This window comes from Notothenia rossii (genome assembly GCF_949606895.1).
Source record: "Notothenia rossii genome assembly, chromosome: 4".
Classification (NCBI taxonomy): Eukaryota; Metazoa; Chordata; class Actinopteri; order Perciformes; family Nototheniidae; genus Notothenia; species Notothenia rossii.
The window spans coordinates 133,117-157,365 of NC_136902.1; the positions used below are offsets into that span (position 1 = coordinate 133,117).

The 24,249-nt window shown below is 42.1% G+C and overlaps 1 protein-coding gene across 1 annotated transcript in view; it reads right to left on the reverse strand.

The window, feature by feature from the left end:
• The window catches only part of plxnb3 (plexin B3), a 35,168-nt gene extending 19,439 nt beyond the window's left edge, over positions 1-15,729 (reverse strand). Inside the window, 25 exon segments of the mRNA XM_079676969.1 lie at positions 1-130; positions 217-321; positions 858-989; positions 2,323-2,488; positions 2,583-2,751; positions 2,754-2,758; positions 3,021-3,069; positions 3,072-3,114; positions 3,116-3,157; positions 3,279-3,384; positions 3,462-3,613; positions 3,696-3,865; positions 4,451-4,541; positions 4,734-4,847; positions 4,929-5,033; positions 5,344-5,443; positions 5,694-5,802; positions 11,640-11,799; positions 12,967-13,099; positions 13,173-13,273; positions 13,351-13,479; positions 14,014-14,193; positions 14,361-14,427; positions 14,429-15,076; positions 15,333-15,729. The exon segment at positions 1-130 is cut by the window's left edge and continues 23 nt beyond it. Of these exon segments, the coding sequence (XP_079533095.1) occupies positions 1-130; positions 217-321; positions 858-989; positions 2,323-2,488; positions 2,583-2,751; positions 2,754-2,758; positions 3,021-3,069; positions 3,072-3,114; positions 3,116-3,157; positions 3,279-3,384; positions 3,462-3,613; positions 3,696-3,865; positions 4,451-4,541; positions 4,734-4,847; positions 4,929-5,033; positions 5,344-5,443; positions 5,694-5,802; positions 11,640-11,799; positions 12,967-13,099; positions 13,173-13,273; positions 13,351-13,479; positions 14,014-14,193; positions 14,361-14,427; positions 14,429-15,076; positions 15,333-15,691 (3,565 nt within the window). The 5' untranslated portion in view covers positions 15,692-15,729.
• Between the last annotated feature and the right edge of the window lie 8,520 nt (positions 15,730-24,249).

Genomic DNA, 24,249 nt, shown 5'->3' on the forward strand with positions numbered 1-24,249 from the left:
CCCCCCCCGGCTGGCTCTCGGGGGGCTCGCAGTACAGGTGAGTGTTATCCAGGGTCTTCACCTCACACTCCTGATCCCCCAGCTGAGCCCTCACCTCCTGTCTGGAGATCGCCCGGGTCAGGTCCTGGCCCTGGGGGGGGGGGACATGTTAATGCATTGATTAATACATCAATCAAGTCATTACTGAGTTAATTAGTTAACGAGTTAATAGCTCACCTCCACGGCGATCACCCCCCCTGGTTTGAAGCGGTACGGGACATCAGGGGCCTCTCTGTTCAGAGGGAAGAACTCCGGGTCCGGGTAATACCTGAAGCTCTGCCCCTGAGAGACAGACAGGTGAGAGACAGACAGGTGAGAGACAGGCAGGTGAGAGACAGGCAGGTGAGAGACAGACAGGTGAGAGACAGGCAGGTGAGAGACAGGCAGCTGAGAGACAGACAGGTGAGAGACAGACAGGTGCCAGACAGACAGGTAAGAGACAGACAAGTGGGAGACAGACATGTGAGAGACAGGTGAGAGATAGATAGATGAAAGACAGACAGGTGAGAGACAGACAGGTGTCAGACAGACAGGTGGGAGACAGAAATGTGAGAGACATACAGGTAAGAGACAGACAGGTGGGAGACAGAGATGTGAGAGACAGGTGAGAGATAGACAGGTGAGAGACAGACAGGTGAGAGACAGACATGTGTCAGACCGACAGGTAAGAGACATAGAGGTGAGAGACAGACGTGTGAGAGACATACATGTAAGAGACAGACATGTGAGAGACATACATGTGAGAGACAGACATGTGAGAGACAGACATGTGAGAGACAGACAGGTGTCAGACAGACATGTGTCAGACAGACAGGCACCTTGATGGTCTCAAAGTGGACCCTGACGTTGTCCAGCTGGAACCAGACTCCCTTCACTTTGACTTCTGGAGACACTCTGGGGGTGAGACAGGTCATCTGAGAGGACGACAGCACAGAGCAGGGCTCCGACACCTGAGAGACAGACAGTTGAGCGAAAGACATGTGAGAAATAGTCAGGTGAGAAACAGACGGTTGAGAGACAGACAGGTGAGACAGACAGGTGAGAGACATAGTCTGTGATTATTGAGACAAAAGGACATCAGATCCGTCCCAGCGCTCTCTAATCGTTTCTATGACAACGATATGTCTACAGCATATCCCCTGTAACTCTAGCTTTTAGTTAGTATGTTTTTCACTTTGAGCCACAACCGGAAGGTTCTCCACCCGCTCAGTTCCTACGGTTACAGTCAGACACGGTTCCTACGGTTACAGTCAGACACAGTTTCTACGGTTACAATCGGACACGGTTCCTGCGGTTACAGTCGGACACGGTTACAATCGGACACAGTTCCTACGGTTACAGTCGGACACGGTTACAATCGGACACAGTTCCTACGGTTACAGTCGGACACGGTTACAATCGGACACAGTTCCTACGGTTACAGTCGGACACGGTTCCTACAGTTACATTCGGAAACGGTTCCTACGGTTACAGTCGGACACAGCTCCTACAGTTACAGTCAGAGACGGTTCCTACAGTTACAGTCAGACACGGTCCCTACAGTTACAGTCGGACATGGTTCCTACGGTTACAGTCGGACACGGTTCCTACAGTTACAGTTGGAAACGGTTCCTACGGTTACAGTCGGACACGGTTCCTACAGTTACAGTTGGACACGGTTCCTACGGTTACAGTCGGACACGGTTCCTACAGTTACATTCGGACACGGTTCCTACAGTTACAGTCGGACACGGTTCTTACGGTTACAGTCAGACACGGTTTCTACAGTTACAGTCAGACACGGTTACAATCGGACACGGTTCCTACGGTTACAGTCGGTCACGGTTCCTACGGTTACAGTCGGACACGGTTACAGTCGGACACGGTTCCTACACTTACAGTCAGACACAGTTCCTACAGTTACAGTCAGACACGGTTCCTACAGTTACATTCAGACACGGTTCCTACAGTTCCAGTCAGACACAGTTCCTACAGTTCCAGTCAGATACGGTTCCCACATTTCCAGTCAGACACGGTTCCTACAGTTCCAGTCAGACACGGTTCCTACAGTTACAGTCAGACACGGTTCCTAAAGTTACAGTCGGACACGGTTCCTACACTTACAGTGAGACACAGTTCCTACAGTTCCAGTCAGACACGGTTCCCACATTTCCAGTCAGACACGGTTCCTACAGTTCCAGTCAGACACGGTTCCTACAGTTACATTCAGATGAGCTTCCTACAGTTACAATCAGAAACGGTTCCAGTAATACGTGGTTCCTACAGTTACTGCCCCTCCCTCACCGTGGTCCTGCTGCTGTTAAACACCAGCTGTTGCTTAGCGCTGAGCAGAGCCAATCGTCTCCTCCGCTTCACCCTCTGTCCCTCCACAGGCTCCACCCACACCGCTATGATTGGCTGCTGCACCACGCCCAGGTTCCTGCCTGTAACCATGACGACGCGCCCGCCCCTGAGGACAGGAAGTGGAGGTTAGCACTGGGGGGGGGGGGGGGGGGGGGGGGGGGGAGCTGCAATCTGATTGGTTACTTGGGCTTCGTTCTTACGCGTAGAAACTCTCCGCTGGTGAGGCATCGGTGATCAGCGGGTCGTCAAGGTAACGGAAGCTAGCGTTAGCGACGGTCCGCTCAGCCTGACCGAACAACAGCCGCAGAGAGACAGGTCCGGTCCGGTTACTGCGACCCGTCTCACACACCAGCTGAGAGTGAGACACTGCTCCATGCTGGGGGGGGGCAAGGTGTACAGGAGTAGCATTAGCAGTCACATTAGCATTATCAGGAGCATTATCAGTAGTAGTAACATTAACAGTAACATTAACAGTATCAGTAGCAGTAGCACTATCATTATCAGTAGCAGTAGCATTATCAGTAACATAACAGTATCAGTATCAGTATCAGTAGCAGTAGCAGTAGCAATAGCAATAGCATTAGCATTGTCATTATCATTATCAGTAGCATAGCAGTAGCATTAGCATCAATGCTCACATGTAGCAGGGCTGGGGGCCCAGGAAGGCTCTCAGGTCCGCCCGCTGTCGGTCAGCAGGCTCCGCCCCCTGATGGTGAGTCTGGTTCCTCCAGAGGACCGAGCCCCCTGTCAGGAACAAGGCCAGCAGCTGGGGGTCCTGAGGACAGAGGGCAGAGGTCAACACTCTGTAGCTTAGCATTAATACATGGTTACAGAGGTCAGAGGTCAGCTGACACACTCTGTAGCTTAGCATTAATACATGGGGGGGGTCCTCTCACCTGATAGGTGAACTTCTGGGAGGACCGGCCAGGTGGAGTTGTTCCCACGGTAACCAGGACCGGCCCCTCCCTCGGGCCCCCGCTGGCCTGCAGCTCACACACGATCCTGAACATACTTTAAATATTAATACTTTATTCCTGCAGGTGTAATAATGGAGAGTATTAATACACAGGAGGAAGTACCTAGTGGAGATCTGGTAGCCCTCAGGTAGGGGGGGGCACTGAACGCCTGCCACTGTGACTCCGCCCACAACATCCTGGTACTTCATCCCCAGATTAGAGCCTGTGATGGTCACCAGGACCCCGCCCTCCAGAGGGCCGGAGACAGGTACCACCTGCAGACAGACAGGCAGGTAGTACAGTCAGAATACAGGTGAACATGTGACCCAGGAGGAGATAAGGACATCTCAGACTCACCTGTGTGATCTGAGGGGGCGGGCAGGTGTCTGCAGGAACGCTGCTGCACGATTGGTTGTAAACACAGCTGGGGGCGGGGCTTCCTGAGCACCACACACAGCCATACTCAGGAGGCACCGCCCGGCACTGAGAGCAATCCGATTGGCCGGCTGAGCAGTCATACAGCTGGACTGAAGAACAGGAAATACAGGTTAGACACACACACACACACACACACACACACACACACACACACACACACACACACACACACACACACACACACACACACACACACACACACACACACACACACACACACACACACACACACACACACACACACACACACACACACACCATGTATTCATCACTTCAGGGGACATTACATTGACTTACATGCATTTCCTGGAGACTTATCCTAACCTTAACCATAACCAACACATGCCTAACCCTAACCCTAAACCTAACCAAGTCTTCACCCTAAAATGTATGATTCCCCTCATGGGGACCTCCATTTTGTCCTCATAAGGGAAGCGAGTCCCCACACGTGACTGTGTAAACAGATTTAAGTCCCCACAAGTATAGTAATGCTAGGCCACGCACACACACACACACACACACACACACACACACACACACACACACACACACACACACACACACACACACACACACACACACACACACACACACACACACACACACACACACACACACACACACACACACACACACACACACACACACACACACACACGCACACACTCTCTTACGGCGGAGGCCAGGTGAGGCGTCGATGCGTCTCTCTCCTCTCCTCAGGTAGACAGCAGCAGAATACTGAAGCTGGCTGACAGCATACTGAAACTACAGAGAGACAGACAGGATTATTAGAATCAGGCTTCAGAGTATTGTGTGTGTGTGTGTGTGTGTGTGTGTGTGTGTGTGTGTGTGTGTGTGTGTGTGTGTGTCACCTTGTGTGCGCTGCAGTTGAAGGTGTGTGTGTGTGTGTGTGTGTGTGTGTGTGTGTGTGTGTGTGTGTGTGTGTGTGTGTGTCACCTTGTGTGCGCTGCAGTTGAAGGTGTGTGTGTTGTCGTGTGTTTTCTCTACAGCAGCTGTCAGGTTCAACTGAACTCCTTCGATCTCCACGACACACACGAACTGTGCTTCATCCTGAACACACAGCACATACTCATATAGATACACAGTACATAAGTACATGTACACAGTATAGATGTATATCGTGTGTCTCACTGTGAACAGGTCCAGGTTCCTCCCTCTCAGAACCAATCGGCTGCTCAGGCCCAACGGCACCAAGGCAGAGCTCTGCAGACTGAAGACCAGAGGACAGGAGGGGGCCTGCAGACAGACAGGAGGGGGTGAGACAGGCAGACTGAAGACCAGAGGACATGAGGGGGCACACAGACAGACAGGAGGGGGTGAGACAGGCAGACATGAGGGGGCCTTCAGACAGACAGGAGGGGTGAGACAGGCAGACTGAAGACCAGAGGACATGAGGGGGCACACAGACAGACAGGAGGGGGTGAGACAGGCAGACAGGAGGGGGCCTTCAGACAGACAGGAGGGGTGAGACAGGCAGGCAGACAGGGGGGGGTGAGACAGGCAGGCCAGAGGGGCACACAGACAGACAGACAGGTAGCTGTCTCACCCTCTGGATGGTGTGTGTGGAGCAGCTCTGGTTGTGGGTGCAGATCTGATCCAGAGGACACCAGCTGCAGCTCCACACACTGTTTACACAGGACACACACCTGCACACACACACACACACACACACACACACACACACACACACACACACACACACACACACACACACACACACACACACACACACACACACACACACACACACACACACACACACACACACACACACACACACACACACACACACACACACACACACACACCTTCATCATCTTCATATCATATAATAGAATAGAACATAATATAATATAATACAATATAATATAACATAAGATAATATAATATACTTACATGGAGCTCTGGTGGAGCCGGCTCACCGCCCCACAGTCGTAGAAAGTCATGTTTCCAGTGGTGACGGTAACATGACCAAACATCACAGACACAGGCAAGATCATGTGATCTGCAGAGGAACAGGAAGAGGAAGTGAGAAATCATGGGTGCTGGAAGAGGCTCAAATAACATACTAAAAAAACTATTGACATACTATCAACATACTAACAACACCCTTTCATACTAACAACATGCTAAAACATACAACAACAAAACAAATGACATACTAACAACACCCTTTCATAATAACAACAACATATTAAAACATACTAACAACATACTAACAACACCCTTTCATAATAACAACAACATACTAAAACATACTAACAACATACTAACACCCATTCATACTAACAACATACACAAACAACTAATTGCATACTAACAACACCCTTTCATACTAACAACGTACTAAAAACATACTTACAAGACCCTTACATACTAACAACACATTTACATACACAAGCATACTAACAACACACTTACATACTAAAAAAATACTAACAACCTACTTACATACTAACCCTAACCCTAAAAACATACTTACAACCCACTTACACACTAACATCATACTAAAAACAGACTTACAACACACTTACATACTAAAAACATACTAACAACACACTTACATACTAACATCCTACTTACATACTAAAAACACACTTACATACTAAAAACATACTAACAACACACGTACATACTCACATCATACTTACAACACACTTACATACTAACAACATACTAACATCATACTTACATACTAACAACACACTTACATACTAAAGACATACTAGCAACACACTTACATGCTAAAACATACTAAGAATATACTTACATACTAAAAACACACTTACATACTAAAAACACACTTACATACTAACAACATACTAACAACACACTTACATGCTAAAACATACTAATAACACACTTACATACTAAAACATACTAACAACACACTTACATACTAACATCCTACTTACATACTAAAAACACACTTACATACTAAAAACATACTAACAACACACGTACATACTCACATCATACTTACAACACACTTACATACTAACAACATACTAACATCATACTTACATACTAACAACACACTTACATACTAAAGACATACTAGCAACACACTTACATGCTAAAACATACTAAGAATATACTTACATACTAAAAACACACTTACATACTAAAAACACACTTACATACTAACAACATACTAACAACACACTTACATGCTAAAACATACTAATAACACACTTACATACTAAAAACATACTAACAACACACTTACATACTAACATCCTACTTACATACTAAAAACACACTTACATACTAAAAACATACTAACAACACACGTACATACTCACATCATACTTACAACACACTTACATACTAACAACATACTAACATCATACTTACATACTAACAACACACTTACATACTAAAGACATACTAGCTCCACACTTACATGCTAAAACATACTAAGAATATACTTACATACTAAAAACACACTTACATACTAAAAACACACTTACATACTAAAAACATACTAAAAACACACTTACATACTAAAAACATACTTAAAACGCACTTACATACTAAAGACATACTACCAACACACTTACATGCTTAAACATACTAACAACACACTTACATACTAGAACATACTAACATCATACTTACATACTAAAAACATACTAACAACATACTTACATACTAAAATCACACTTACAACACAATTACATACTAACAACATACTAACAACACACTTACATACTCTTAAGATACTAAGAACACACTTACATACTAATGACATACTAAGAGCACACTTACAACCCACTTACATACTAAAAACATACTAAAAACACACTTACATACTAACAACACACTTACAACTCACTTACATAGTAAAAACATACTAACAACACACTTACATACTAAACACATACTAACATACTCACAACATACTAAGAACACACTTACATACTAAAACATACTAACATCATACTTACATACTAAAAACATACTAACAACACACTTACATACTAAAACATACTAACATCATACTTACATACTAAAAACATACTAACAACATACTTACATACTAAAATCACACTTACAACACAATTACATACTAACAACATACTAACAACACACTTACATACTCTTAAGATACTAAGAACACACTTACATACTAATGACATACTAAGAGCACACTTACAACCCACTTACATACTAAAAACATACTAAAAACACACTTACATACTAACAACACACTTACAACTCACTTACATAGTAAAAACATACTAACAACACACTTACATACTAAACACATACTAACATGCTAAAACATACTAATAACACACTTACATACTAAAACATACTAACATCATACTTACATACTAAAAACATACTAAAAACACACTTACATACCAAAAACATACTTAAAACGCACTTACATACTAAAGACATACTACCAACACACTTACATGCTAAAACATACTAACAACACACTTACATACTAAAACATACTAACATCATACTTACATACTAAAAACATACTAACAACATACTTACATACTAAAATCACACTTACAACACAATTACATACTAACAACATACTAACAACACACTTACATACTCTTAAGATACTAAGAACACACTTACATACTAATGACATACTAAGAGCACACTTACAACCCACTTACATACTAAAAACATACTAAAAACACACTTACATACTAACAACACACTTACAACTCACTTACATAGTAAAAACATACTAACAACACACTTACATACTAAACACATACTAACATGCTAAAACATACTAATAACACACTTACATACTAAAACATACTAACATCATACTTACATACTAAAAACATACTAAAAACACACTTACATACCAAAAACATACTTAAAACGCACTTACATACTAAAGACATACTACCAACACACTTACATGCTAAAACATACTAACAACACACTTACATACTAAAACATACTAACATCATACTTACATACTAAAAACATACTAACAACATACTTACATACTAAAATCACACTTACAACACACGTACATACTCACATCATACTTACAACACACTTACATACTAACAACATACTAACATCATACTTACATACTAACAACACACTTACATACTAAAGACATACTAGCAACACACTTACATGCTAAAACATACTAAGAATATACTTACATACTAAAAACACACTTACATACTAAAAACACACTTACATACTAACAACATACTAACAACACACTTACATGCTAAAACATACTAATAACACACTTACATACTAAAAACATACTAACAACACACTTACATACTAACATCCTACTTACATACTAAAAACACACTTACATACTAAAAACATACTAACAACACACGTACATACTCACATCATACTTACAACACACTTACATACTAACAACATACTAACATCATACTTACATACTAACAACACACTTACATACTAAAGACATACTAGCTCCACACTTACATGCTAAAACATACTAAGAATATACTTACATACTAAAAACACACTTACATACTAAAAACACACTTACATACTAAAAACATACTAAAAACACACTTACATACTAAAAACATACTTAAAACGCACTTACATACTAAAGACATACTACCAACACACTTACATGCTTAAACATACTAACAACACACTTACATACTAGAACATACTAACATCATACTTACATACTAAAAACATACTAACAACATACTTACATACTAAAATCACACTTACAACACAATTACATACTAACAACATACTAACAACACACTTACATACTCTTAAGATACTAAGAACACACTTACATACTAATGACATACTAAGAGCACACTTACAACCCACTTACATACTAAAAACATACTAAAAACACACTTACATACTAACAACACACTTACAACTCACTTACATAGTAAAAACATACTAACAACACACTTACATACTAAACACATACTAACATACTCACAACATACTAAGAACACACTTACATACTAAAACATACTAACATCATACTTACATACTAAAAACATACTAACAACACACTTACATACTAAAACATACTAACATCATACTTACATACTAAAAACATACTAACAACATACTTACATACTAAAATCACACTTACAACACAATTACATACTAACAACATACTAACAACACACTTACATACTCTTAAGATACTAAGAACACACTTACATACTAATGACATACTAAGAGCACACTTACAACCCACTTACATACTAAAAACATACTAAAAACACACTTACATACTAACAACACACTTACAACTCACTTACATAGTAAAAACATACTAACAACACACTTACATACTAAACACATACTAACATGCTAAAACATACTAATAACACACTTACATACTAAAACATACTAACATCATACTTACATACTAAAAACATACTAAAAACACACTTACATACCAAAAACATACTTAAAACGCACTTACATACTAAAGACATACTACCAACACACTTACATGCTAAAACATACTAACAACACACTTACATACTAAAACATACTAACATCATACTTACATACTAAAAACATACTAACAACATACTTACATACTAAAATCACACTTACAACACAATTACATACTAACAACATACTAACAACACACTTACATACTCTTAAGATACTAAGAACACACTTACATACTAATGACATACTAAGAGCACACTTACAACCCACTTACATACTAAAAACATACTAAAAACACACTTACATACTAACAACACACTTACAACTCACTTACATAGTAAAAACATACTAACAACACACTTACATACTAAACACATACTAACATGCTAAAACATACTAATAACACACTTACATACTAAAACATACTAACATCATACTTACATACTAAAAACATACTAAAAACACACTTACATACCAAAAACATACTTAAAACGCACTTACATACTAAAGACATACTACCAACACACTTACATGCTAAAACATACTAACAACACACTTACATACTAAAACATACTAACATCATACTTACATACTAAAAACATACTAACAACATACTTACATACTAAAATCACACTTACAACACAATTACATACTAACAACATACTAACAACACACTTACATACTCTTAAGATACTAAGAACACACTTACATACTAATGACATACTAAGAGCACACTTACAACCCACTTACATACTAAAAACATACTAAAAACACACTTACATACTAACAACACACTTACAACTCACTTACATAGTAAAAACATACTAACAACACACTTACATACTAAACACATACTAACATGCTAAAACATACTAATAACACACTTACATACTAAAACATACTAACATCATACTTACATACTAAAAACATACTAAAAACACACTTACATACTAAAACATACTAACATCATACTTACATACTAAAAACATACTAACAACACACTTACATACTAAACACATACTAACATACTCACAACATACTAAGAACACACTTACATACTGATAACATAGGTATACGAATAACACACTTACAACTCACTTACTAAAAACATACTAACTATGCACACTTACATACTCACAACATACTAAGAACACACTTACATACTAAGAACATACTAACAACACACTTACAACTCACTTACATGGTAAATGATACTAACAACACACTTACATACTAAGAACATACTAACAACACACTTACAACTCACTTACATGGTAAATGATACTAACAACACACTTACATACTTACAAGATATTTACATACTCAAAACATACTCACAAAATAATAACAACACACTTACATACTAACAACATACTAACCACTTACACACTAACGACATACTAACAAACTCACCACTTTCTGTCAGCATGGGTGGGAGGAGCTCTGGCGCAGGTGATTGACATGAGATGCTGGTTTCCGTGACAATGGCGGGCTGAGGTGGGAGGAGCCCGAAGACGCATGAGAGAGACTCCGCCCCCGTGAGGGCGGGAAGCTTCAGCACTGACAGCGTTACCTGGGAGACAGACAGGTGGACAGACAGGTGAGAGACAGACAGGTGAGACAGACAGGTGGACAGTCAGGTGAGAGACAGACAGGTGAGACAGACAGGTGAGGCAGACAGGTGGACAGTCAGGTGAGAGACAGACAGGTGAGACAGACAGGGGAGGCAGACAGGTGGACAGTCAGGTGAGAGACAGACAGGGGAGGCAGACAGGTGGACAGTCAGGTGAGAGACAGACAGGTGGACAGTCAGGTGAGAGAAAGACAGGTGAGACAGACAGGTGAGGCAGACAGGTGGACAGTCAGGTGAGAGACAGACAGGTGGACATACAGGTGAGGCAGACAGGGAGACAGACAGGTGAGGCAGACAGGTGGACAGTCAGGTGAGAGACAGACAGGTGGACATACAGGTGAGGCAGACAGGTGGACAGTCAGGTGAGACAGACAGGTGAGGGAGACAGGTGTACAGTCAGGTGAGAGACAGACAGGTGAGACAGACAGGTGAGGCAGACAGGTAGACAGTCAGGTGAGAGACAGACAGGTGGACAGACAGGTGAGGCAGACAGGTGGACAGACAGGTGAGGCAGATAGGTGAGGCAGACAGGTGAGAGACAGACAGGTGAGGCAGACATGTGAGGCAGATAGGTGAGACAGACAGTGTCACGATTCTCATGTTATGTCACGTTTATAGTTTTGTAGGTTTGGGTGTTTTTGCTGTTTTCCATGTCATGTTTTCCTTTGGGTTATTGTCTGGTCCCTCTCTCTGTGTTTTCCTCTTGTCATTAGTTTCCCTGTGTGTTCCTCTTGTCATTAGTTTCCCTGTGTGTTCCTCTTGTCATTAGTTTCCCTGGTGTGTCTAATTGTCTGATTATGTTCAACTGGGCCCCTGTGTTTTCTCCTCCCTCCTCACCTGTGTCTTGTTGTGTGATTAGTCTTGTGTGTATTTAAGTTCTGGGTTTTCTGTCTGTCTTGGTCGGTTCGTCTTGTTCCATGACTAGTTCTGCGGTGAGTGTTCTGTTTTGTCATCGTGTATATATATATATATATATATATATATATATATATATATATATATATATATATATCATAGCCTTGAAATAAAGGAATGTTCAGTTTATATCTGCATTTGGGTCCTGCTTGTTTCACAAACCGTGACAGACAGGTGATAATGACAGCTTACCTGTGTCTGCTGATCTCTGCTCTGATTGGCCGGCTGCAGGTTCTGCACTGCTACACACTGATTGGTCGGTTCAAAGCTCCACAGCCAATGGTTGGGCTGCATTTTGCGCAGACACTGATGCTGCCGGGAACACCTAGAGAGACAGACAGGTAACATATAACAGCTGACACACCTGCAGACAGACAGTCAGATAGACAGGAACCTACCTCCCCTCCAGGACACACCAGCCACAGTACGGGTCCCTGACAGACAGACAGGTCTCACAGTCTGTCAGTCTCTCACAGGAGGACACAGGAACCTTCGACAGCTGAGAGACAGACAGGAGAGTGGGTTAGAGAGAGAGAGAGACAAACAGACAGACAGACAGGCAGACAGCTGTCTCACCCTCCTGCTGGTCAGTACGTAGACATGCTGCTGGCTCTCGTCCAATAGGAGGTCAGCGCTGACCGGGCTGCCACTGTCCACCAAAACACTGTCATACAGGAGACCTGACCTATTAGAGTGCAGCAACACCTGACACACACACACACACACACACACACACACACACACACACACACACACACACACAGTTACTTCAGATGACATCATGATAATCATTACACATCACATTCTGCCACCAGGGGGAGCGAGAGAGAGTGAAAAAGAGAGAGTGTGTGTTACTGTGATTAATTATTAACAGAAATAATCAAAGCTCTGCTCCGAGGCAGGATTAGTCCTCATTAACACACACACACACACACACACACACACACACACACACACACACACACACACACACACACACACACACACACACTGTTTCAGGGGTATTCTGCTGGATACTAACCCAGAGTGCACCTTGGGGAACAATAACCAACCGAAACACCCCAGGCTACACGCCTGTTAGTAAGCGCGCACACACACACACACACACACACACACACACACACACACACACACACACACACACACACACACACACACACACACACCAGAGAACTGCAGTACCAGAGGTTGGCTAAGGGCCATATACAGACCTAATACTAATGTTAATAATAATAATACCTTGTGCAAACGCCCCTCCCTGTCCCCCAGGAAGGCGATGGTGCGTCCTGCTTCGGTTGCCGTTGTGACGGCTGTCAGCTGGGTGTCGGAGGTGAAAGTGGGCGTGGCCTCCAGAGGCAGCGAGCTGGCAATGGGGCTGGGGGTGTGTTCCCCCCCGCAGGGGTACTCTGACAGGGAGTCCTGCAGGAACAATATAAAGCATATCATATACTGTGTGTACCTTGGGCAGCTTCAGGCATTTTGATGACACTGTGTGTGTGTGTGTGTGTGTGTGTGTGTGTGTGTGTGTGTGTGTGTGTGTGTGTGTGTGTGTGTGTGTGTGTGTGTGTGTGTGTGTGTGTGTGTACCATGGGCAGCTTCAGGCACTTTGATGACACGGCGTACTCGATGTAGGCCTCCTCCCCCCCGCTGCCCCCCCCCCTCAGTGTAACACACTTCCTGTGCTCTGAGCATCATGGCGTCCAGCGCCGCCATCCCATAAACGCAGAGCGCGGAGCGGCCGGTTGCCACGGGGGTGGAGGCCTGTCCCGCTGCCATGACGACAAAGAGGGCGGAGCCTGAGGGGGCGGGGCCTGATAGCTCCCCCAGAATGGCGGCCTGCGCCAGGTTGTGCCCCCCCCCACAGAGCAGCGGCACCTCCACGTAGGAGTAGAAGCTGCGATCTGATTGGCAGAGCCGCGAGACGAAGCTGCGGTACTCCTTCCTGTGGCGGCGCGAGAACAGGAAGTACACGTGGTCCCCGTGGGAGACGGCCGCCACAAAGTGGTTGTTGTACTCGGAGTAGCTCCCCACCACCAGCTTCCCCAGGTCCTCCTCCTGAGAGAAGGCCCGGCGGGGGGGCTCAGCCGGGGACAGGCGCCGCGTCGTGATTGGTGGGATGTCCCCGGGCCCTTTGCTGGTGTAGCCTCGTCCAACCAGCATCAGCCGCAGGGCCCCGCCCCCTTCCTGTCTGGTGGTGATCACCACGGCGACGGTGGAGACGCGGGGGTCGTTGGCGGCGACGTACTGCGTGTCCACCGGGTTCAGAGTCTGGTACACCAGCTGAGAGACGTTGGACAGACTCCTAAACACCACAGAAGAAGAGACAGGTTGTTAACAATTATGACTTTTTTCTCAAAATTATGATTTTTTGTTATGACTTGTTCAACAGAGCAACACAATAAAACAGATATAATAGTGCAATATAAATCAAAAAAGAATATAATAGAAATTGTGCAGAAGAGTAATGGGAATATTGATATATAAAAGTCTAAATTACAACCAGATGAATGTTGTGGATGTTCTTTCAAAACTTCAGGTAAACAACAACAAACTCTCACCTCTTGTCACAGATTCCCTGGAACAGCGAGCCACAGACGATGAGGCTCCCTGGCCCCGCCCCCTCTGGCCCCGCCTCCAGCAGCAGCAGCTTGTTGTGGTTGTGCGTGGGCGTGGCCGAGGGGCAGTCTGAGGGCTCGATGGGGGGGAGGCACTCAGGTGAGTCTAGGTGAGGGCCGGTGCTCACCTGAGCCTCCAGCTGCAGGTCAGAGGTCAGCTGGTACAGGTGATCCACCCCCCCCACGTACAGCCGGCCCCCAGCCACAACCAGGTGAGAGAGGGGGGCGTTGTGAGGCTCCACCCACTGAGGGGGGGGGTCACAGGTCACCATGACAACAGTGTAGAGGAGGAGGAGGAACATGGCAGCTCCCGTTTACCTGCACAGGTGAGAGTTACCTCATCAGTACATATTAAATTACAGACATTTCTGTGTGTGTGTGTGTGTGTGTGTGTGTGTGTGTGTGTGTGTGTGTGTGTGTGTGTGTGTGTGTGTGTGTGTGTGTGTGTGTGTGTGTGTGTGTGTGTGTGTGTGTGTGTGTGTGTGTGTGTGTGTGTGTGTGTGTGTGTGTGTGTGTGTGTGTGTGTGTGTGTGTGTGTGTGTGTGTGTGTGCGTGTCAGTCTTAGTAATACTGTGTTGTTGTTTCTCAGGTGGGGGCGGAACCTCTGCACACCGAGATTATTTCAACTTTGGCCTTGTTTACTGCTGACTTCTCAAAGCGCAACCAATCAGAGGACAGCTAGCAGGGGAGGTTACCATAGGAACCGGCTTCACGCCTCTGAAGGACCAGTCATCACCTGCAGCTGACGGGAGAGCCCGCCTCTCTCTGGATCTGATTGGCTGAGCTGAGTTTAACTTTTTAAAACATGCTAAGCTGGGACAGCAGGCAGTAACCACGGAAACAGGAGTGATGCTGCAGGTGTAGGTAACCGTGACAACAGGAGTAAGTCAGTGTGTGTGAGTGTGTGTGTGTGTGTGTGTGTGTGTGTGTGTGTGTGTGTGTGTGTGTGTGTGTGTGGATTTGTTAAACGCAGCAGTTTGTTCCCCTCTTTGTTCCTGACACCCCCCCTCCTCGTATGTAAATGAACACGAGGAGGTGATGATTACAGTCTGTCTAACCCCAGGCACACACACACACACACACACACACACACACACACACACACACACACACACACACACACACACACACACACACACACACACACACACACACACACACAGTATCTCTGCTGACTCTCAAACACTACTCTTCAAAGAGAAAATCTGATGCGTGTACAATCTGCTCTTTGTTCACTTCTTCTCTTCCTCTGCGTCCTACTTTCTGACGCCCTCAAACTCACCTTAGGAGGATCACACTGTGCTACACACTGTACTACACACTGTGCTACACACTGAGCTACACACTGTGCTACACACTGTGCTACACACTGAGCTACACACTGAGCTACACACTGTACTACACACTGTGCTACACACTGTGCTACACACTGTACTACACACTGTGCTACACACTGAGCTACACACTGTGCTACACACTGTGCTACACACTGAGCTACACACTGTGCTACACACTGAGCTACACACTGTACTACACACTGTGCTACACACTGTACTACACACTGAGCTACACACTGTACTACACACTGTACTACACACTGTACTACACACTGTACTACACACTGCACTACACACTGTGCTACACACTGTACTACACACTGTACTACACACTGCACTACACACTGTGCTACACACTGTACTACACACTGCACTACACACTGTGCTACACACTGAGCTACACACTGAACTACACACTGTGCTACACACTGTGCTACACACTGTGCTACACACTGTACTACACACTGTACTACACACTGTACTACACACTGCACTACACACTGAGCTACACACTGAACTACACACTGTGCTACACACTGAGCTACACACTGAACTACACACTGTACTACACACTGAGCTACACACTGTGCTATACACTGTACTACACACTGAGCTACACACTGTGCTACACACTGCACTACACACTGAGCTACACACTGAGCTACACACTGTGCTACACACTGAGCTACACACTGTGCTACACACTGAGCTACACACTGTACTACACACTGTGCTACACACTGTACTACACACTGTACTACACACTGAGCTATACACTGAGCTACACACTGAGCTACACACTGTACTACACACTGTGCTATACACTGAGCTACACACTGAGCTACACACTGTACTACACACTGTGCTATACACTGAGCTACACACTGAGCTACACACTGAGCTACACACTGAGCTACACACTGAGCTACACACTGAGCTACACACTGAGCTATACACTGTACTACACACTGTACTACACACTGTACTACACACTGAGCTATACACTGTACTACACACTGAGCTACACACTGTACTACACACTGTGCTATACACTGAGCTACACACTGAGCTACACACTGAGCTACACACTGAGCTACACACTGAGCTACACACTGTGCTACACACTGTGCTACACACTGTACTACACACTGAGCTATCTTCAGTTAAATATATAATATTTGGTTCTTTGTCTCGGTTGCAATACTTAAGGATTATTTTTGCGTGTTGTTCTGTGTTATTATGCTCTCTCTCTCTCTCTCTCTCTCTCTCTCTCTCTCTCTCTCTCTCTCTCTCTCTCTCTCTCTCTCTCACACACAGAAACACACACACAAAAACACACACAGAAACACTTAGAGTCCCGCTGGGATTTTAAATGAGTGTGTTATGGATGTTGTCAGCAGGTTGTCACAAAGTAATTTCCTGTAAAAGGCATCTGGTGTGTGTGTGTGTGTGTGTGTGTGTGTGTGTGTGTGTGTGTGTGTGTGTGTGTGTGTGTGTGTGTGTGTGTGTGTGTGTGTGTGTGTGTGTGTGTGTGTGTGTGTGTGTGTGTGTGTGTGTGTGTGTGTGTGTGTGTGTGTGTGTGTGTGTGTGTGATATTTTTTCAGTGTTTCTTCAAGTGTTATACGAACTTCGGACCAACCTCAGACTAACTTCAGACCAACCTCATTGTTACACTAACTTCAGACTTACTTCAGTGTTACACTAACTTCAGATTAACTTCACAATAACTTCAGACCAGCCTCAGACTAACTTCAGACTAACTTCAGTGTTACACTTACTTCAGACCGACCTCAGTGTAACACTAACTTCAGACTTACTTCAGTGTTACACTAACTTCAGACCAACTTCAGTGTTACACTAACTTCAGACTAACTTCACAATAACTTCAGACCAGCCTCAGACTAACTTCAGACTAACTTCAGACCAACCTCAGTGTTGCACTAACTTCAGTGTTACACTAACGTCAGACTAGCTTCAGTGTTACACTAACTTCAGACTAACTTCAGTGTTACACTTACTTCAGACCGACCTCAGTGTAACACTAACTTCAGACTTACTTCAGTGTTACACTAACTTCAGACCAACTTCAGTGTTACACTAACTTCAGACTAACTTCACAATAACTTCAGACCAGCCTCAGACTAACTTCAGACTAACTTCAGACCAACCTCAGTGTTGCACTAACTTCAGTGTTACACTAATGTCAGACGAGCTTCAGTTTTACACTAACTTCAGAGTAACTTCAGACCAGCCTTAGACTAACTTCAGACTAATGCTGTATCCAGTTCTTGTTATACATCCATGCTAACTTCAGGCAAGCCTCAGATTAACTTCAGTGTAACACTAACTTCAGAGTAACTTCAGACTAGCTTAATACTAAATTGACACTAACTTCAGAGTAACTTCAGACTAGCTTAATACTAAATTGACACTAACTTCAGAGTAACTTCAGGCAAGCCTCAGACTAACTTCAGTGTTACAGTACACTAACTGATTAACCTGTTAAACCCTGAGCCTGTTTTTCAGGCCTACAAATGACCATATCTTCCCTTCTAAAAGGGGTAAATTAATCATCTTTTTTCTCAAAGTAATGATAAACCTGTGAGTTGGATGTAGAATTTATTTTAAAGTAAATTCAGATTGAACATAGTAAAAAAGTGTAAATTATAGTTTCCGTCCAAAATAAAAACATGACTTATAGTGAAAACCACCCTTGAATGATGGTAAGGTAGACTAAAAGCTTTAGGAATCCAAAGTACAACATATAATAAGTACCCTGAATCTAGATTGATGCAGAACAAGTGATATTTGACCTTTTTAGAGAGGTTTAGGGGAAAAAACACTTCTGGGGTCATTTGAGTGCATTTTCCATATCTCTGGAACCCATCGGTCGATTTTGATGATTGACATCTCTTTTTAACCGTTAGAGCCAATAGAATTGAGAGGGAAGTTCCTAAAATCCATCTAAACATTAACATTGAGTTGTCTGGGTTTGCCTTCGCTGCCGCAAAAGTTAAAGTATTTCAAACCGTGAGTTCTGTGCTCAGTGTGTTACACTAACTTCAGACTAACTTCAGACTAGCCTCAGACTAACTTCAGAATAACGTCAGACTAGCCTCAGACTAACTTCAGACTAACTTCAGACTAGCCTCAGACTAACTTCAGACTAGCCTCAGACTAACTTCAGAATAACTTCTGTGTTACAATTACTTCAGACTAACTTCAGACTTACACTAACTTCAGAATAACTTCAGACTAGCCTCAGACTAACTTCAGACTAACTTCAGACTTACACTAACTTCAGAATAACTTCAGACTAGCCTCAGACTAACTTCAGACTAGCCTCAGACTAACTTCAGAATAACTTCAGTGTTACAATTACTTCAGACTAACTTCAGACTTACACTAACTTCAGACTAACTTCAGACTAACTTCAGACTAACTTCAGACTAGCCTCAGACTAACTTCAGAATAACTTCTGTGTTACAATTACTTCAGACTAACTTCAGACTTACACTAACTTCAGACTAACTTCAGACTAGCCTCAGACTAACTTCAGACTAGCCTCAGACTAACTTCAGACTAACTTCAGACTAGCCTCAGACTAACTTCAGATTAGCCTCAGACTAACTTCAGAATAACTTCAGTGTTACAATTACTTCAGACTAACTTCAGACTTACACTAACTTCAGACTAACTTCAGACTAGCCTCAGACTAACTTCAGACTAACTTTAGTGTTACACTAACTTCAGACTAACTTTAGTGTTACACTAACTTCAGACTAACTTTAGTGTTACACTAACTTCAGACTAACTTCAGTGTTACACTAATTTCAGATTAACTTCACACTAACTTCAGACTAACTTCAGTGTTACACTAACTTCAGACTAGCCTCAGACTAACTTCAACGTTACACTAACTTCAGACTAACTTCAATGTAACAGTGACTTCAGACTAACTTCAGACTAGCCTCAGACTAACTTCAGACTAACTTCAGTGTTACACTAACTTCAGAGTAACTTTAGATTAACTTCAGATTAACTTCAGACTAACTTCAGTGTTACACTAACTTCAGATTAACTTCATACTAACTTCAGATTAACTTCAGTGTTACACTAACTTCAGACTAACTTCAGACTAACTTCAGTGTTACACTAACTTCAGACTAACTTCAGACTAACTTCAGTGTTACACTAACTTCAGACTAACTTCAGACTAACTTCAGTGTTACACTAACTTCAGACTAACTTCAGTGTTACACTAACTTCAGACTAGCCTCAGACTAACTTCAACGTTACACTAACTTCAGACTAACTTCAATGTAACAGTGACTTCAGACTAACTTCAGACTAGCCTCAGACTAACTTCAGACTAACTTCAGTGTTACACTAACTTCAGAGTAACTTTAGATTAACTTCAGATTAACTTCAGACTAACTTCAGTGTTACACTAACTTCAGACTAACTTCAGACTAACTTCAGTGTTACACTAACTTCAGACTAACTTCAGTGTTACACTAACTTCAGAGTAACTTTAGATTAACTTCAGATTAACTTCAGACTAACTTCAGTGTTACACTAACTTCAGACTAACTTCAGATTAACTTCAGTGTTACACTAACTTCAGACTAACTTCAGTGTTACACTAACTTCAGACTAACTTCAGTGTTACACTAACTTCAGATTAACTTCAGTGTTACACTAACTTCAGATTAACTTCAGACTAACTTCAGTGTTACACTAACTTCAGAGTAACTTTAGATTAACTTCAGATTAACTTCAGACTAACTTCAGTGTTACACTAACTTCAGATTAACTTCAGTGTTACACTAACTTCAGACTAACTTCAGACTAACTTCAGTGTTACACTAACTTCAGACTAACTTCAGTGTTACACTAACTTCAGAGTAACTTTAGATTAACTTCAGATTAACTTCAGACTAACTTCAGTGTTACACTAACTTCAGACTAACTTCAGATTAACTTCAGTGTTACACTAACTTCAGACTAACTTCAGTGTTACACTAACTTCAGACTAACTTCAGTGTTACACTAACTTCAGACTAACTTCAGTGTTACACTAACTTCAGACTAACTTCAGTGTTACACTAACTTCAGACTAACTTCAGTGTTACACTAACTTCAGATTAACTTCAGTGTTACACTAACTTCAGACTAACTTCAGACTAACTTCAGTGTTACACTAACTTCAGACTAACTTCAGACTAACTTCAGTGTTACACTAACTTCAGACTAACTTCAGTGTTACACTAACTTCAGATTAACTTCAGACTAACTTCAGTGTTACACTAACTTCAGAGTAACTTCAGACTAACTTCAGACTAACTTCAGATTAACTTCAGTGTTACACTAACTTCAGACTAACTTCAGACTAACTTCAGTGTTACACTAACTTCAGACTAACTTCAGACTAACTTCAGTGTTACACTAACTTCAGACTAACTTCAGTGTTACACTAACTTCAGAGTAACTTTAGATTAACTTCAGATTAACTTCAGACTAACTTCAGTGTTACACTAACTTCAGACTAACTTCAGATTAACTTCAGTGTTACACTAACTTCAGACTAACTTCAGTGTTACACTAACTTCAGACTAACTTCAGTGTTACACTAACTTCAGATTAACTTCAGTGTTACACTAACTTCAGACTAACTTCAGACTAACTTCAGTGTTACACTAACTTCAGACTAACTTCAGACTAACTTCAGTGTTACACTAACTTCAGACTAACTTCAGTGTTACACTAACTTCAGAGTAACTTTAGATTAACTTCAGATTAACTTCAGACTAACTTCAGTGTTACACTAACTTCAGACTAACTTCAGATTAACTTCAGTGTTACACTAACTTCAGACTAACTTCAGTGTTACACTAACTTCAGACTAACTTCAGTGTTACACTAACTTCAGATTAACTTCAGTGTTACACTAACTTCAGATTAACTTCAGTGTTACACTAACTTCAGACTAACTTCAGTGTTACACTAACTTCAGATTAACTTCAGACTAACTTCAGTGTTACACTAACTTCAGACTAACTTCAGACTAACTTCAGTGTTACACTAACTTCAGACTAACTTCAGACTAACTTCAGTGTTACACTAACTTCAGATTAACTTCAGTGTTACACTAACTTCAGACTAACTTCAGTGTTACACTAACTTCAGACTAACTTCAGTGTTACACTAACTTCAGACTAACTTCAGTGTTACACTAACTTCAGATTAACTTCAGTGTTACACTCACTTCAGACTAACTTCAGTGTTACACTAACTTCAGATTAACTTCAGTGTTACACTAACTTCAGACTAACTTCAGTGTTACAATAACTTCAGATTAACTTCAGTGTTACACTAACTTCAGATTAACTTCAGTGTTACACTAACTTCAGACTAACTTCAGTGTTACACTAACTTCAGATTAACTTCAGTGTTACACTAACTTCAGTGTGACACTAACTTCAGATTAACTTCAGTGTTACACTAACTTCAGATTAACTTCAGTGTTACACTAACTTCAGATTAACTTCAGTGTGACACTAACTTCAGACTAACTTCAGTGTTACAATAACTTCAGACTAACTTCAGTGTTACACTAACTTCAGATTAACTTCAGTGTTACACTAACTTCAGATTAACTTCAGTGTTACACTAACTTCAGATTAACTTCAGTGTGACACTAACTTCAGATTAACTTCAGTGTGACACTAACTTCAGACTAACTTCAGTGTTACAATAACTTCAGACTAACTTCAGTGTTACACTAACTTCAGATTAACTTCAGTGTTACACTAACTTCAGACTAACTTCAGTGTTACAATAACTTCAGACTAACTTCAGTGTTACAATAACTTCAGACTAACTTCAGTGTTACAATAACTTCAGACTAACTTCAGTGTTACAATAACTTCAGACTAACTTCAGTGTTACACTAACTTCAGACTAACTTCAGTGTTACAATAACTTCAGACTAACTTCAGTGTTACACTAACTTCAGATTAACTTCAGTGTGACACTAACTTCAGATTAACTTCAGTGTGACACTAACTTCAGTGTGACACTAACTTCAGACTAACTTCAGTGTTACACTAACTTCAGACTAACTTCAGTGTTACAATAACTTCAGATTAACTTCAGTGTTACACTAACTTCAGATTAACTTCAGTGTTACACTAACTTCAGTGTTACACTAACTTCAGTGTTACAATAACTTCAGATTAACTTCAGTGTTACACTAACTTCAGATTAACTTCAGTGTTACACTAACTTCAGATAACTTCAGTGTTACACTAACTTCAGACTAACTTCAGTGTTACACTAACTTCAGATTAACTTCAGTGTTACACTAACTTCAGACTAACTTCAGTGTTACACTAACTTCAGTGTTACACTAACTTCAGATTAACTTCAGTGTTACACTAGCTTCAGACTAACTTCAGTGTTACACTAACTTCAGATTAACTTCAGTGTTACACTAACTTCAGATTAACTTCAGTGTTACA